This window comes from Lasiodiplodia theobromae, assembly GCF_012971845.1.
Source record: "Lasiodiplodia theobromae strain AM2As chromosome Unknown scaffold_36, whole genome shotgun sequence".
Taxonomy (NCBI): domain Eukaryota; kingdom Fungi; phylum Ascomycota; class Dothideomycetes; order Botryosphaeriales; family Botryosphaeriaceae; genus Lasiodiplodia; species Lasiodiplodia theobromae.
Genome location: NW_023336515.1, coordinates 75433 through 91875, shown reverse-complemented (window position 1 = coordinate 91875; position 16443 = coordinate 75433). Strand labels below are relative to the sequence as shown.

The following is a 16443-nucleotide window of genomic DNA, read 5'->3' as shown; positions in this document are numbered from 1 at the left end:
CCAACAATCCGCCCACCATGGGATCCAGAACCGCCTCGTCATCCTCTCTCCCACACGTCCCGCCAGCAGGCGTGTGGTGCCCGGCGGTCACCTTCTTCGACCACGCAAGCGACACGGTCGACCTGGCGGCGCAGTCGCGGTACTTTGCGTACCTAGCGCAGTCTGGGCTGACGGGCATCGTGGTGCTCGGCACCAACTCCGAGGCGTTCCTGCTGACGCGCGAGGAGCGGGCGCAAGTGATCCGGGCGGCGCGGGCGGCTGTGGGACCCGGGTACCCGCTGATGGCGGGCGTGGGCGCGCACTCGACCAAGCAGACGCTCGAGCTGGCGCGCGACGCCAAGGACGCGGGCGCCGACTACCTGCTCGTGCTGCCGCCCGCCTACTTCGGCAAGGCGACGACCATGGGCGTCGTCAAGACCTTCTTCGCCGAGGTCGCGGCCAAGGCGCCGCTGCCCGTCGTCGTCTACAACTTCCCGGGCGTCTGCAACGGCGTCGACATCGACTCGGAGACCATCACGGCCATCGTGCGCGCCAGCGCCGCCGCCAGCCCGTCCGGCCGCTCTAACGTCGTTGGCGTCAAGCTGACGTGCGGCTCCGTCGCTAAGATCACCCGCCTAGCCGCCACCTTCAGCCCCGACGAGTTCGCGACCTTTGGCGGCCAGGCAGACTTCCTGATCGGTGGCCTGGCTGCCGGCAGCGCGGGTTGCATCGGTGCCTTTGCCAACGTTTTCCCCCGGACCACGGTGAAGGTCTACGAACTATACAAGCAGGGACGGGTCGAGGAGGCCATGAAGCTGCAGAAGAAGACGTCGTTGGCCGAGAGCCCGTGCAAGAGCGGCATTGCGGCGACCAAGTACGCCGTGGCGCGGTACTCGGCCAGGCTGGCGGGCATTGAAGGTGCGGTGGAGAAGCTGAAGCCCAGAGCCCCGTATGACGAAGTCGGACCGGCGGCAAAGAAGGCGGTTGAGGAGATCATGGCCGAGGTCGGAAAGATTGAACAGGCTTCGCAGGCTGGTCGGTCTCTGTTGTAGGAGATGGTTGTTGATTTTCATGTAGAGACGTTAGATGTTTCAGCCAGCTTGATAGGAACATGTCGGAAGGACTAGTCAAAAATAGTTATCTTATCGATGACTACAACCAACGTCGTTGACACTCGTTGAGCCCTTTCGCCCATTGTGACAAATGCAACAGAGAACAGGACAGAGCAGAAGCATCTGGACACTTGCGGATTTCGTTTCCTTTATCAGCACTGCCGCGTGGACAGTACGTGGACGAGGGTTTATCTCGGTAGCAACCGTGATAGGCCCGATGCGGCCTAAAGCCGCTGGTTTTTACCCCGCATTTCGGCTGCAGATCCACATCACGAGATAAGAAGAGAGAGGCAGCAGCGAGGCCTTGTCCACAGCGCTTGGTCACCCCATCAACTGCACTCAGGCTGCCATGCCTCCTCAGTCCAGGCAGTCTAGGATGCCCGAAGGTCCAGCGGACCCAGGAAATGCCAGAGGTCGAGTTACAAAGCGACGCTCCTGCAACGCGTACGTCACATCCGCAACGGCCCGGCCCTGAATCATCCAGTTAACTTTGAACTCAGTTGCGTGAGATGCCGCCGCCAGAAGATCAAATGCTCCGGCTCGCAGCCCTGTGAAGCTTGTAGCAAACGCAAACTATCCTGCGATTTTGACGAACGGGACCAAAAAATCCTCGTCACCCGAGGGTAGCCTGCCTTTACTCTGATGTTGACCAATACCTGCTAACTACAACCAGGTATATTATTGACCTGGAGCGCAAGATCGAAGCCTGGAAGCGCCGTAGTGGTGCAGAATGTGGCACCCCCGCCTCCGTGTGTGCCAGCCAAGATCCCGATGGAGCATCCGACGGTGGTTTGTCTCTATCTCGCCCATGTCTATGTTATCAACCAAAGCTAATTCTGTTGCAGCCGATTCCGACGACGGGTCTGAAGGAGCAAACGAGTCTGTAGCTGCCCCGGTAAATGATCAAAGCACCCGCTCCGGCTCGCGTTCCGATCTCGTGGCCTCTACTTTGACAAATCCGCTATCCACCGGCCCTTCCACTTTCATGGCAGCCAGCGATGGGAGAACATGTACGTCTTTACTGCCTCTGCTATCAATCTGACTTATCTGACGGCAATCTAGTCTATCTCGGAACCTCGTCGAATTGGTCATTCACTCGCCGCCTTCTGTGCATGACACACCAATACGTACACCAGACCTGCGTCCCCAACACAACTCTTCTCTTCGATGGAGCGGCATACGACCTGAATTGGAACGACCGTCGGACGGCAGCAGATCTGGAGACTCCTTCCCTACCAACACTCGACTACGCCATCTACCTAATCAATGCTGTCAAGTTCCACTGTGGACAAATGTTCCATCTGTTCGACGAGATGTCCTTTATGGACAGTTTATACGACTTCTATTCGGATCCTACCCACAAGATTGCCGAGGCCGATCTATGGTACATCCACTTTTTAATTATCCTTGCTTTTGGTAAAGCATTCACCACTCAGAGGAACCAAGGAAAGCGGCCCCCTGGTACCGATTACTTTGTAAAAGCCGTCCAACTGCTACCGAATACAATCGTACTGGAGAGACGGCCGTTGGTCTCCACGGAAATTCTCTGTTCCATTTCTTTGTACCTCCAGTGCTTGGACTACCGAGATGCGGCGCACAACTATGTAAGTCTGCAGGTCCCAAACTCATAGTCCAATCTAATGAATGCCAAGATTGGACAAGCCATGAGGATTGCACTCTGCCATGGCATGCACACCGATATGCCAGTACGCCATCTCGGAGAGGCTCACGTCGAAAGATGCCGCAGAGCCTGGTGGACAACATATGTTTTGGACCGAGAAATGACATCCTTGATGGGTCTTCCTCAGTCCATCCACGACGACGACGTTCATCCCGATCTTCCAACTTTCTCAGGCTCCATCCAGAGGACTGCAGCCCTCAGCATGCAAATCAAGCTGTCTCGGGCTATCGCCCGTATCAACAGGGGTGAGTAAATCGGATCGTCCACGCTTCCCGTGTCTAACCGCAGTCATTGCAGGCGTCTACGGGGCCGATGGCCGGCTCAACAGCAAGTTTCTGCTCAGCACAAAGGAGGTCCTCGCCAGCATCGCACATCTTGCCGACGAACTTCGGGATTCATTCCCACTACAATTGGGCAACGCTATCAGCGGAATTTCGCGGACATACGCTTACTTACATCTACTCTATCATCAAGTAAGTGTTGCAATGTGGTTTTGCATTCGTGTTTTCGAGAAGAGTGAAGGGTTGACATTTCTGATTTAGTGCATCGTTCTTGCAACACGGCCACTATTGTTTTGTTTCCTGAAGATCCGCTTTGAGAGTTCAGGATCAGACCGGATCACCCTACATTCCTCCCAGACCACCTTGAACTTGGCGAAGATGTGTATGGATTCTTCTCAGCAAATGATCAGCATCCTGAGCTGCGTTAGAGCGCAGCATTTGTTGGGTGAGCTCAGACATTCACATCTTGGTAAAAACAGATGGGCTCACCATTGACCGCAGAAACTTTTCTACCCTTCGACCTCGAGGCCATCTCTGTATCGACGGTAAACATCCTACTGGCTCCTTCACTTGACCCGCAGCTGGTTGGCAACCGTGCGACGTGGCTGGACAAAGCATACGCAATCTTCGATGAGATGGCCGGAGCTGGAAATGTGGTTGCCGAGTATCGGATTGTCGAGCTGCGGAAGCTAGACAGCATGCTCTGTCAGCTGTCGCAGATGCATTCTCGTCGCGCGTCCAATTCCTTCAACCCTCAGCAGGACGCGCTTCAGGGTCACCCGCCGCCCGAAGTGCAGCTCGGGGCTTCCATGCAGCAGGCAGCGGCACAGTGTGTTGGAGGCAACATTTTACCTTCTCCCATTTCTGGCATCCTTGATGAAATATGCTTCGACGGTGGTTTGGCGGGTGCCCAAATTATGGACACGGTAAATGCGATTGACAGCGGAGATAACGAGTGGATGTCTCATGAAATTCTAGAGCACAGCATCTGGTAGATTGGAGGGTCCTTTGTAATGCATAGCGAGGTTTCTGTTTGGGTTTCCTTTTTACACTTTCGAACTTGTAGTTGTAAACTCAGAGAGCATGGGCGGCGACGCCATAGCCTTGTGACAACCAGGCACCTCTTGCATGTGCGGGGCGAAAAAGTCCAGGCAGCTGTCTCGGCAAGATGGCATGCACGTCTTCTCAGTGAACAACTCGCCGCGACTTTACATTGTCAAATACGTGCAAGTGACAGAATATTTTCAAGGACATCAAGACATGACATTTAAGTGAGCTATGACTATTTGTTCAGAGCTTTGACTCCCTCGAGGGCCTGATCTCAGAGAACTCCTTGGTCTCTCCAAGTCTCCAGCTCACATCTCCTCCCCAATTACTATCCTTCTCCGGCTTCTTCTCCTTCCACCTCCACTGGGCCACGGGCTGGCGCCCATCGCGGGCCTCGAACAGATCCCGCACCCACTCCCCGAATATCGGGAACATCTTGAAGCCATGTCCCGAGTCCCCGGACAACAGCACCACGGACCGGTCGGTCCCGGGCACGTAATCGATGATGAAATCCGAGTCGCTCGTGTCGGCAAACCAGCACAGGCTCTTCTGCACGAGCGGCCTGTCAGCCAGCGCCGGCAGCGTCTGGCGCAGGAGCTCGCGGACCTTCTTCTCGTCGTCGGGCGGCATGAAGGCGCTGTCCTCGACGGTGGGCGCCAGCGAGACGCCGGAGCGGGGGTCGGTGTTGACGTAGCCGCCGCCCATGGGGCACAGCTTGAGCAGGTTGGTGCGCGGGTCGGGCTCGAAGAAGAAGCCCAGGTCGCGGGCGTAGGTGACGGGGATGCCGCGCAGGGCCGACGTCTCGTCGTCCGTCAGCCGCACGTGGGCCACGCTCCAGCTCTTCGCCACGACCCCCAGCTGCCGTCCGGCTGCCGGCACCAGCTTGGCCGCCGCGGCGCCGCAGGCGACGATGATGCGCTTGGCGGCGTGGATGGTGCCGTCGGCGGTGCGCACGCCGACCGCCCTCTTGCTGTCCCTGTCGTACACGATCTCGGCCACGCGCGCCCCGAGGAAGTAGCGCACACCGCGGGCCGCCGTTGCGCGGTGGATGCCCTGCAGCGCGGCGCCCGAGTGCGCGTAGCCGTCGAAGCGGTTCAGGTAGCCGTGCCAGCCCGTCAGCGGCGCGTTTTCGTACTGCCAGAACAGCTGCCGGATGTCATTGTCGCTGTCGATGGGGACGAGGTGCTTTTTGATGCGAGAGTGGCTCTCAGCCGCCGCTTGGAAGCGCTTGAGCGTGCCCAGCGCCTTGTCTGGTGCCGCTCCCGAGACGCAGTGCAGGAAGCCGGTCTGGTGGAAGTGTGGGGCAAAGAGGGGTGTTTTCCACGCGGCAATGGCTTTCTAGAGGCCGGAGGTCAGTGAATCTTTCGATTATCACAGAAGATCCGGAAGTGAAGACTCATTGGACATACCACAGTCAATTCGGTGTAGAACGGATCTTCATATTCAGCTCTCACGATCTTGTTGATGTCGTTGGCGGCTGATTGGCGGGGAGGGACCTGGCTGTCCTGCTCAAAGACGGAGATGTTGGTATAGCCCGCCTGCGACAGGTGGAATACCGTCGATAAGCCGAATGCGCCGGCTCCGACAACAATGATAGGCTCGTTGCGGTCCATGGTTAAGATGACGTATCGGGAATATTACTGACTCCTTATCGCAACTGGGTGCACATTGACATATAAGTGCACACTCCGGAATTCCCAGCACGGTCGCCGCATGCTCGCCATGCCACAGCGGGATCACCATATCGCGTGGTCCCCGCGAGTCGGGATCAGAAACTAGATCCCGGGTTGAGCTGCGGGGAAGCAGAGATAACTCGGGAGACGTCCCGGTGAGACTAAACACCCCCGCTCCATGCTACCCAAGTCAGTCACCCCGCAGCACTCACGCCACATTCGGGTCCGATTACCGGATTCTACCCCGGCATGATATCAAAGTGGAAGATAGTACGCATATCCGCGGGAGCTGCAGCGGAGCATTCGGTATCTGACGTTGGAGCGGCAGAGCCAATTAGAATTCCCGCACGCCGCACCCACCCGGCGAGACCCAAACCAGACTCCTACCCGACGAGCTTCTGTCATACGCTGCATGTATCATTCTCAACAGGGATTGGAGTTCATGGGCTCGCAAAACCACTGAGAGTAAGGTGCGTAATTTCAATTCTGCATCTTCACACTGATTTCGAAAACAAGGGATTGGCAGACTCGTCGTGCTCGATTGAATAGCTGAATGAAACCGCAGAATAGAAGCAACAGCACAACAGGCAGCCCAATTACATAAATGCACTCTGATTTCATTGAATAATATCCATTCCCTTTTTAATACAACCCATCCGTTTACTCATGCCGTACTTCTACTAGTGGTTGCTGGGGTACTTGAACGTAGTCTGCGGGAAGAACTCCTCCTTGATCATTCGAGGACTAGTGAAGCGGCGCAGGATGTCAGAGCTGCCCGCCTTGTCGTTAGTACCACTAGACCGAGCACCACCGAAGGATTGCTGGCCGATCAGCGCCGCAGTCGTCTTGCAGTCTAAGCACAGTCATGTTAGCTTTTTCAACAATGGTTACCGTCATAGGGAAACTTACTGATGTAGAAGTTACCGGCAGAGTAGCGGAGCGCGTCTTCGGCCTGGCGAATGACACTACGGTTCTGGGCGAACACGGCGCCAGTCAGGGCGAGGCCGCCGCCGTTCTGATCGACGCTCTGGAGTATGTTGGTCCACTCGGCATCCGGGTAGACGTAGACAGCCAGCACGGGGCCGAAAATTTCTTCGTTGAATAGTTTGTGGTCTGGAGACTTGGCCTGGTAGACGGTGGGGTTGACGTAGTAGCCGACCGACTCGTCGTAGGTGCCGCCGGTGATCAGCTTCAGGTCCTTGTCCTTGTTGCTCTCATCGATGATGGACTTGATCTTGTCGAAGGAACGCTTGTGGATGACGGGACCCATGAAGGCCTCGAGGTCCTTGTCCGGGCTGCCGATAGTAATCTCGTTGATGCCCTTCTTGAGGAGCGACAGGAACTCTTCCGAGCGGGACTGGGGAACGTAGACGCGAGAGGTGGCCGAGCACTTCTGGCCCTGGTACTCGAAGGCGCCGCGGATGGTGTGGTTCACGGCGCTGGGTACGTCGGCGGTGTTGTGGAGGAGGTGGAAGTTCTTGCCGCTCGTCTCGCCGACAACGCGGGGGAACTCGCGGTACGTCTTCTTGCCGATGCCCTCGCCAATGCGAGCATAGATGGACCGGAACACGTCCGAGGAGCCGATGAAGTTCAGGCCGGCGAAGTCCTTGTGGGAGAGGGCGACGTCCGTGACTTCTTCGGCATCGCCGGGTACGAATTGGACAACATCCGGTGGCAGGCCAGCCTCGAGCAAGATCTTGTACACGATGGTGCTAGCATAGATGTTGTACTGCGAGGGCTTCCACAGGACCACGTTGCCCATCAGCGCAGGGCCAGACACTAAGCTACCACCGAGTGCGGTGAAGTTGAATGGCGAGACAGCGTAAACGAAACCCTCCAGAGGCCTGTACTCCATGCGGCTGTGTCAAGTGTTAGCATTTACCATCTACAAGCTCAGTTTGTGTATGCACATACCTCCACATGCCATTGGTTCCGCGGGTGGGCTGCCTCTCGAGCAACTCAGCGGCGTAGTTGCAGTTCAGACGGAAGAAATCTGCCAACTCGGCGGCGGCGTCAATTTCACCCTGCCAGATGTTCTTGCCCTGGCCAAGCATCGTGGCTGCAATGAGCTCATATCTGTACTTTCCCGTGACCAACTCGGCTGCCTTCTGGAAGATGGCGGCCTTGTCGACGAACGGTGTCTCTTCCCAATCCTTCTTCGCCTTGAGCGCAGACTCAATGGCAGCTGAGACTTGCTCTCGAGACGCTAGAGGATAGTTGGTGAAGGTGGTGGCGTGTTCGGATGGCAGGACCTGGTCCCAAGATTTCGATGATTGTTGCGATTTGCCGTTGTAGTAAATGTCGCTTTGCACTGGCAGCTGCGACCGGAGCTTTGTCAATGCCTCTTCCACCTTCAACCGCTCGGGCGAGCCCCTCGTATAGGCAGGCTACGATTCAATTCGCATCAGTATATGTTGGCTTTCCACTCCGGACAACAAATTGCTTACATTGGGCTCATTGCGAGGGTCGGGTAATCTGAATGGAGCGGTTGCCTTGGTCCGTTGTTGAAGACGGATCCCGGTGGGAATGGCGCGCGAAGGCCTCAGCAATGCCGGCGACGGCCGAACAGAATTGGATGCGAGCTTCCAGGATACAGCCATTGTATTGGACGAGGGATAATTACAGGAAGAATGCAAGGCGAAGACAGCTTGAAGTGCAAAAGCACATGTTTTATCGGAGGCCAGCTGCCCCGCATTGCTCATTGCATGGATGAGATCACCGGCAAGGCGTGGATGACGCCGGGATCCGGGAGCTCTCCCGAGAGAGCATACTGCAGGATATCCCCGCACTTCAGCACCGCATTTGGTTGCCAAAAAGGGTAGATAGCTGGTGTCGCTCGGTCGGGAAGGAATCCGACCAGGGTCACCATAATGGTCTATTGACGTGCTGCACCTCGACGGTGAGAAACGGTCGACAGGCTTCATGGCGCAACAAGAAATCGAAAGCTTCTCGAGCGAGCAGTATGGCCTCCATGGCCGGCAATTTCTTGGGGGCAAGTTGTTTGGGGACTTCTGCGCGGCGGCATTCACAGCAACATTGGTGGCTCCGTCGGTGACGCTCATTGACAGGCAAGTAGCGCTGCATTGGGTCAGGAATGTGCTAACCTTGTGCCATTAGAGTGGTGGTCGAAAAGGCGTCGAGCAACAAACCACTTATCCGTGGGCTGCGCGCTCACACCCTCACTGCTCTGGAGCGACCGAGGAACCTCTTCCTGGCGCGACCGTTTGCCTCCGTCTGGACACTCTACGCCGCGACGTACGCGGTAGCCAACGGCGCCGAAAGCATCACGAAGGACCTCGGGATAGCGGCGGCCGGCACTATCGTATTCGCGTCGACGCTCGCAGTCAACATCCCGCTGGGAGTCAAGAAGGATCTGCGGTTCGCGCAGTGCTACGGGAGCGCAGCCGAGCTGGCGGCCAAAGGCGCAATCAAAACCCCCACATCGGCAGCGGTCCCGAAGGCGGCCACCATCACGTTCCTGATTCGCGACGCGCTGACCATCTTCGGATCCTTCGTGCTTCCTCCGCGCGTCGCGGCGTCGATTCCCGATGACGTTGCTGGTCCGCACGCCAAGGCGACGTTTACGCAGATGACGGTGCCCGTCGTATCGCAATTGGTGGCAACCCCGGTGCATCTGCTCGGCCTCAGTCTGTACGACCGATCTGGAAAAGTGGCCCTTTCAGATAGGCTTGCGGGGATTTGGAGAGTCATGCCGGCCGCGACGGCTGTGCGCTGCGTTCGAATCATCCCGGCCTTCGGGCTGGGATTGCTCACTAATAGGGAAGTGCGGTGGTTCTTGCATGGAAAGCTGGGGGCTGAGTGAGCAGAGCGTGGATGACGCTTTTGATGTCTGGGTCGGAGTGAATAATGAAATAGATTGCAGGCTCTTGCGTTTTTCGACATGGCCGCTCGAGGAAAGAGCCACTGAACATTCACACGCCGAAAGCACCCGGCGACTCGGCCATTGCGGTGTAAAGTCAAAACTGCTCGAAGCAGTACAACACTTGCAAGATTCAGTTACCCTACTGTCTTGTGTCATTTACATGTTCGGTCTTCCCCATCAGCCTCGCAACCGTGACAGCCTCACGCAGCGCCCGCCCCATGTGGCCCCTCACGCCCGCCTCCTCCATCACCATCAACCCACCAATCGTGCAGCCCTCGGGCGAGGTGCCCTGATCCTTCAGCAAGCCGGGATGCACGCCATTCTGCAGCATGGCAGCGGTACCTTGCATGGACTGGAAGATCATGGCGCTGGCGGCGTCGCGGGGCATGCCGACGGCCACGCTCGCATCGACCAAGGCGTCGCAAATGACAGCGAAGAAGGCGGGCGTCGACCCCGCGACCGCCGTGGTCGCGTCCATGAGCTTCGGGGCGATGCGCACGGTGCGGCCGATGCGCTGGAAGACGGCCTCGACAAGGCTGAGGTGGGCATCGGGCAGGGCGGGCTCTGAGATCTCGATGGCAGTGAGCGACTGCGACACCAGCGCCGCGATGTTCGGCAGCGTGCGCACCACCCACGCGCGGCGGCTGCCGTCTGGCTGCTGCTGGTTGCTGGCCGTCGTCTCGCTGCCGTAGAGGGTCGTCTCGAGCTTCGCGCGTGTCCAGCCGGCCACGACGCTGATCAGCAGTTTGTTGGCGAGCGCGTCGCTGACGCCGGGCTGCGTCAACACCGTCTCGATGTCGGCCGGGTCCGCGCCCAGGATGACGACGTCGGATTCCTGCAGGGCTTTGGTGTTGTTGCCTCTGGATATGCTTAATTTGTGAGAGTTTTGGGAAAAGCGCTCCTTCAAGGCTTGTTCCGACTTCTCGCTCCGCACACAGGCGATGAAGTGCGTGAAGGGTAATGCCCCAGCATCATTCGGGGCTGCCTCGATCAAGCTCGTGAGAATGGCCTTGCCTAGATTGCCTGTTCGGGACGTCGTGAGTGTCAGTCGCTTTGGAGTCGGCGTTCGGCGTGCCTACCGCAGCCCAGAATGCAAAGCGTAGAGCCACTTTTCACCTCGGCCATGATTAAACTGAACAGAAATGGTTTGAATGTTTGTATAATGCTAGAAAGACAGTTGCAAGAGACGTTCATGAGCGCATCGCTAAGTACTAACCCAACCCCGCCAAAATCACGTGCAGCCTCAGGCGGACCGGGATTGCATCCGACTTCCTTCCAATCTTTATCTCGCGCCGCCGAACCACCGGGAAGGCGACAGCGCCGCCCTCAGCCTCCTCCCCACCTCGGTCTTCAGCGCCGCATACTCGTCGGCTGTCCTGCCCGCCGCGTCGCGATTCTCGGCCGCCCTCCGCGTCAGATAGGCCAGGCACTCACCCAAGCTGCCCCACGTCGAGCACTTGTACACCTCGGGGCCCTGGCCCTCGGCCTTCAGCTGCAGCAGGCCGAAGCTGACCTCGTCCGACATGCCGTGCAGCTGGGCGAAGGCAACGGGCACGGTGGGCAGGCCGGCGGCGACGCGCTGGCGGTGCAGCTCGTGGGCGGCCAGCACGCTGTCGCGGTTGTGGCTGGCCAGGATCAGGTTGACCGACGGGAAGGCGCGGGTGCTGCCGAAGTCGCCGATGTGCTGGCGCAGCGCGCCCTGGGCGATGGCGTTGTAGGCCGCGTCCGTCGCCTGCTTCGTGTCGTGGATCAGCGCCCGCTCGTCCGACGCCATGTACGCCCCGCGCACGAGCTTGAGGCCCAATGTCCAGCCCTCGTCGGCCGCCAGTGCCAGCTGCTTTGCCAGCCGCCCCGGCGTGCTCTTCAGATACGCCTGGTACGTGTTATAGATGAGAGCATAGCCCGGCGTCGTGTTGTACTTGCGCATCAGCTCCACGCCCACCCGCTCGATGCCCGCCTGGAAGTGCTGCGACTCGGCGTCGATGAGGATGCGCGCTCCGCGGTCACGGCACCGCCGCGCGATCTCGTCCAGCGCGTCCATCATCTGCGCCGGCGGGAGATCGCCTGCCGTGAAGCGCTCGTTGACCAGGGGCCCGGCGCCCGTCATCCTGGTGCGTCAATGTTAGCATCCTCGGCTTCCCTTGCCGGCATGTATACGGCTGGACCTACTTGAGCGCGAGCTGGTCGCCTTCCTCCAGCAGATCAACCGTCTTGAGCGTGCCTTCCCGCCATGCTGCAATGTTCTCGCAGGTTTTGGTCTTTCCCTCCTCTTTTGCCGCCACCCCCAGTCCATGCTGCGTGTTTGTGCGGTGGTCGAAGACTGTCTCTTTTGCGTATGTGAGGATGGTGCCGCGGAACCCGATTTCTCGCAGCCGCCGCATCGTCCTTGTGACCTCGGCTCCACTTTCCCCGGCGCAAAACTGCTTGTAGAATGTCCCCTTCAAGATGGCATGGAACAGTGGATTCCGGTCGACGTTCAAGAGGGAACTTCTTCTCGGCTTGCAGAGCGCCGACAGGATGGAAAGAGAGGGCGTGAGGAGGAGCGGTTTGGAGGATACAGCGTTGATGCAGACCGATCTGAGGAGCATGCTTGTCGGCAGCCCAGACAGCGGCGGGAGAGGACTTTCCGTCGCTGCTTCGCTGCCTTGCTTGCTTGCCTCTTTCTGCGGGATCGAGTCATAACGCTGCGTGCTGACCGTTGCGATTCTTCTTAAGATGCATGGTCTTTGCTGTGATCCTCGAATCCTCAGTAATCTCGTCGTGGGCGTCCTTGCAATGGATGAATTTGCCATTTCGTGGGGATAAAGGAGACTGTGGTCGTGAATGCTCTACAACCAACAGGCGACTACGACTCTGAATATCAAATGCCCCTCCCTGTCAAGCCATGTGGTAGCTCTTCCCCGCATTTACTATCGCTTGGAGATGCATCGGTCACCCTCCCGGTATCAGTTCTAGGACACTGTATGGTGCATCGGACCTCCCCCGACTACGCTAACCATCATCGTCCATTCGGATCTTCCGAGCAGCCAATAGGGACAACTACCGGCACTACATGACTTCACAGATACGCTCGTCGAACATCGTACGGAAGTGTTGTACAGATAGAGTATTTCGGTCCCGTTATCCGTTGCGTCGCTAGCCCTCTCGAACAGACCCACTGGCCCCTTCAACCCCGCACTTTCTTCGCCTGGCCCTACCTAGTTGCTTCGGCCACTTGATCCATGCCGCTGCAAGCGCCTTTGCAGGTCAATCTGGCAGCCGTCTCCATATTGGGGGCCTTCCGCAAGCTCGGCTTCTTGCGCAAATGCTGCGGGGTAATCGGCGATATCGCCTCTCGCCGGTGCTTCTTTGCTTGTGTGAAGCTCCATCTCGAAGGCTTCCTTTGGTGATGGTGTGACTATCGAGGAAATCATCTGATGATTCGGTCAAGTTGACTAAGAAAGGTCCAAATTGGTCTCAAATGAAGATCCTGACAGATAGGCATGCTAATATTCTGTCCGATGACTCACTATTGGCATAACCCAGGATTCAGATAACGCGGCTGGACTTAAGGCTTACAAAGCATTCTATGAGCGCTGTGGGCTCAATCCATTTTAGGCAGCGGAATCAGTAATTGCCAAGCTACCATAATTGCCGCTCTACCGGCACAACTACGGACTCAGGATAGTATCTCCACAGGCATGGCGCTGCTTGGCAACAACACTACCACAGTCAATGCCCTTATTCTCATTGGATCCCTTTAAACAGAAAGAACTACCATTATGTCGGGTCATGCGGGTTACAAAGCTCTCATCATGAACAAGTCTTTCTAAACGCTGAATAGTTTCTATAAAGGTTGCTTACACCCGGAACTCTGGGTCCTTCCAACTGCCTGAAAAACTTGGAATCAACAGAGGAAAAAAGGCTTATTCCGCAACATTTCACAAATACAACCCTTTGCCCAGCAGCAATACTCATACATGTGGCATTTCGAATGCTGGAGACGTATAAGAAACGAATAAGAGGCTAATAGGAGGTACCAGACATAAATTCAAATTTACCACTGCTCCGAACATGATCAGAACTTCCAGCAATTCAAATAATGATTTCATTTTACCTATACAGTTTTGGCCCCGCTTGGTAAATCAATTTTACGGCTGTAAAATACCAGGTAATTCAAGTAATTTAGTCGCTAAAATATACTTTTAAAGCGGTAGAATACCTAAGAACGCTACGCGGAGCATTTTTACGATAAAAACATACGTTAAACTGATATATTTAGTAGTCATATATAAAATAAGAGGTTACTTAAGAATCGTAAGGAGTGGTGTTAAGTCCGCGCGGGCGGAAGCAGCTGTTTTAGCTAGCGCTAATTCTATTCGGATACTACATACGTTATAAGTAACCCCGATCGTTTTACTACCGAGTCCCGAAGATACCCATAATAGTAATAGCTAAGCCAAATGTGGTAGGTGGTACGAACCAGTTTAACTGGGTAAACTAGTATCAAGTAAATCAAGCGCCAAGAAAAAGGTAAGTAGTTCAAGCGGCCGCCAGATTACCTGCAGTTCAACACCAAGATTTACTTGAGCTTGTTTGAATTACTTGGTGGAAGTCCTGAACATGATCGCAGCTCTTAGTTTGATCACCATTTCCAAAACTTCAGAATGTGAAATCGATCCGAAGAAACGATGTGCTGCTTCAAAGACTAATGAATGAGAGACAAGCGATCAATAATAGTAGTGTACGGGGCCCTCGGTAGATAGGAACTCATTATTTTGGCTACAACGGTACGGAGCACATTTCATCTCATCAGAAACAACTTTATTTCGTGACCAACCATCCTCTGGCCCCGCACTCCTCATCTCAATCGGCCTTCAAGCCTTCTCGTCTCCGTTAGGGACAACGCCTTGCATGACCTGCTCATCATCCAACGCAAAGGCCTTATCACCAAACGCCGTCGCAATCTCCTCCAGCGTATGGTTCGCCGTCTCCACGTAGCAGAACTTGGCCAGGCCCGCCGAAAAGAGGCAGAAGCCGGCGATGACTACGTAGTAGTAGCCGGAAATGCCGGCAAAGGCGTCTGGCGAGGACATTCCGATGATGAAGTTGAAGGTCCAGTTGCTACAAGTGGCCAGGGCCATCCCCTTGCTGCGGCTACGCAACGGAAACACTTCCGCTGGCAGCAGCCACGGTACGGGGCCCCAGGTGAAGCCGTAGATGACGTTGTAGAGCAGTACGAAGGCGTATAGCCCGTTTGCCTTGGTCACGATGTCAAGCTTCGCCTCGGTGAACACGCACACAATGCTCAGCATAACAGCCATGAGCACGCCTCCCAGCATGAGCAGCGGACGTCTTCCCCACCGGTCCATGAGGAACCAGGCGCTGATGGTGGCGGCGACGTACGGGACCGAGTTGCCGGCGGTGTAGAGTAGGGATTTTTCGTCTGAGTAGCCGGCCTTGGCCAGCACGCTGGGAAGGTAGAATGAGACGACGTTGATGCCGTTGAGCTGGGCAAAGGCCTGAACGGTGATTCCGACGAAGGTGCGCTTCTTGTAGCGGGTGAACATTTCCTGGTGCTTGCGTTAGCTGGCTGTGGGCTGTGGTGTCGCAAGGGGCTTACCAGCCAGGAACATTGTCCGAGAGTCGACTCATAGCGTACAGCCTCCTGAACCTCTAGGAAAACGTGCTGAACGTGGCGGTCGTTGATATTGCCGTCGGCGTGGAGATCGGCGAGGGTTTGCAGACTTTCTTCAGCGAAGCCGTTGCGCGCAAGCCAACGGGGAGTCTCGGGGAGGAAGAAAGACATGGAGAACAAGACGAAAGCGATGCCCATCTGCACGAAGTATGGACCCTGCCAGGAGACATTGCTGGGCAATGCGAAGTAAAATCCGTAGTCTACCCAGCACGACAGCGCGTATCCTCCGATCAAGAACGTGTATTCGATGCCGACCATGAGACCACGGCGATGCGGCGCAGCGATTTCGGTCTGGATGACGGGGACGGTCATGGACAAGAAGCCAACCGCGAGACCCTGGATTGTGCGGCCGGCGATGAAGCAGGCGAGATTGGGGGCAAACCCCTGGATGAAGGCGCAGATGAAGTAGAGGAAGGCACCGATGCGGACGCACTTCTTCCTGCCGATGATGTCTCCTAATCGGCCTGCGATCAGAGATCCAATTGCTGCAGATGCCTGGAGACAAGCAACGGTGATGCCGGTGATGGACGGGTCGACATCCCCGTGCTTGCCGTACATTCCTCCGTGCTCAGAGAAGAAGCGCTTCACAAAGACGGGGTTCACCAGGAGGCCAGCCATGATACCTAATCACGATGTTAATGGACATGGCAGTCTTGGGCACCAGGGCTATCATACCTTGATCGTAACCGAAAAGCGCATCTCCCAAGCTGCCAAAGGCGCACGTCATCCACAAAAGAGGCTTCCCGACGAATGGATAGCGAGGCTTGTAGGTCTTGGGCTTCAGAGTGCGCTCCAGCCAGCTCACCCCATTGTCGGTAGAGGTGATCTGGCCTGGAGCCGGACGCTCCATTGTGGTCTCGCCGACTTTCTCCGTGGTCGCCATGACGGGTTGCAGGAAAAGAGGCTCGGTCAGAGAAGAGAGAGGGCTGGAGACTCGAAACGCCAGAGAATGCGGGGAATCTGCTCGAATATATGCCTGCTTGTTGAGCCAAAACAGCCTCTTGCGGGATCCCCACGGGGATTCTAGCATGCAGGCGCAGAGTTCCGGCGGAAGAGCAGCCATGGCCGCCGGAACACCAAGCAGAATGGCGGCCGGCGGCGCCTCTTCTC

At 56.5% G+C, this 16443-nt stretch overlaps 7 protein-coding genes across 7 annotated transcripts; 2 read left to right on the top strand and 5 right to left on the bottom strand.

Annotated features, from left to right (window-relative positions):
* Positions 1-17: 17 nt before the first annotated feature.
* On the top strand, positions 18-4048 carry LTHEOB_10096 (Zn 2cys6 transcription factor; the record flags this gene model as incomplete). Its single annotated transcript, XM_035506703.1, has 12 exons — positions 18-1014; positions 1199-1263; positions 1453-1535; positions 1592-1714; positions 1765-1880; positions 1937-2101; positions 2154-2695; positions 2744-2797; positions 2900-3017; positions 3070-3245; positions 3315-3498; positions 3555-4048. The coding sequence occupies 12 exons, from the start codon at positions 18-20 to the stop codon at positions 4046-4048; spliced, it is 3117 nt and encodes a 1038-aa protein (XP_035368134.1).
* A 295-nt stretch (positions 4049-4343) lies between these two features.
* Positions 4344-5713, bottom strand: LTHEOB_10095 (Sarcosine oxidase; the record flags this gene model as incomplete). Its single annotated transcript, XM_035506702.1, has 2 exons — positions 4344-5438; positions 5510-5713. The coding sequence occupies 2 exons, from the start codon at positions 5711-5713 to the stop codon at positions 4344-4346; spliced, it is 1299 nt and encodes a 432-aa protein (XP_035368133.1).
* A 740-nt stretch (positions 5714-6453) lies between these two features.
* LTHEOB_10094 (Delta-1-pyrroline-5-carboxylate dehydrogenase) lies at positions 6454-8373 on the bottom strand (the record flags this gene model as incomplete). Its single annotated transcript, XM_035506701.1, has 4 exons — positions 6454-6626; positions 6683-7632; positions 7688-8160; positions 8221-8373. 4 exons carry the CDS (start codon positions 8371-8373, stop codon positions 6454-6456), a joined length of 1749 nt encoding a protein of 582 aa, XP_035368132.1.
* Positions 8374-8478: 105 nt separating this feature from the next.
* LTHEOB_10093 (uncharacterized protein) lies at positions 8479-9596 on the top strand (the record flags this gene model as incomplete). The annotated part of the gene is made up of 2 exons (XM_035506700.1): positions 8479-8591; positions 8891-9596. 2 exons carry the CDS (start codon positions 8479-8481, stop codon positions 9594-9596), a joined length of 819 nt encoding a protein of 272 aa, XP_035368131.1.
* Positions 9597-9795: 199 nt separating this feature from the next.
* LTHEOB_10092 (Pyrroline-5-carboxylate reductase) lies at positions 9796-10781 on the bottom strand (the record flags this gene model as incomplete). The annotated part of the gene is made up of 2 exons (XM_035506699.1): positions 9796-10679; positions 10736-10781. The coding sequence occupies 2 exons, from the start codon at positions 10779-10781 to the stop codon at positions 9796-9798; spliced, it is 930 nt and encodes a 309-aa protein (XP_035368130.1).
* Positions 10782-10938: 157 nt separating this feature from the next.
* LTHEOB_10091 (Pyrroline-5-carboxylate reductase) lies at positions 10939-12244 on the bottom strand (the record flags this gene model as incomplete). The annotated part of the gene is made up of 2 exons (XM_035506698.1): positions 10939-11764; positions 11826-12244. 2 exons carry the CDS (start codon positions 12242-12244, stop codon positions 10939-10941), a joined length of 1245 nt encoding a protein of 414 aa, XP_035368129.1.
* A 2268-nt stretch (positions 12245-14512) lies between these two features.
* Positions 14513-16216, bottom strand: LTHEOB_10090 (MFS sugar transporter; the record flags this gene model as incomplete). Its single annotated transcript, XM_035506697.1, has 3 exons — positions 14513-15208; positions 15259-15956; positions 16009-16216. The coding sequence occupies 3 exons, from the start codon at positions 16214-16216 to the stop codon at positions 14513-14515; spliced, it is 1602 nt and encodes a 533-aa protein (XP_035368128.1).
* Between the last annotated feature and the right edge of the window lie 227 nt (positions 16217-16443).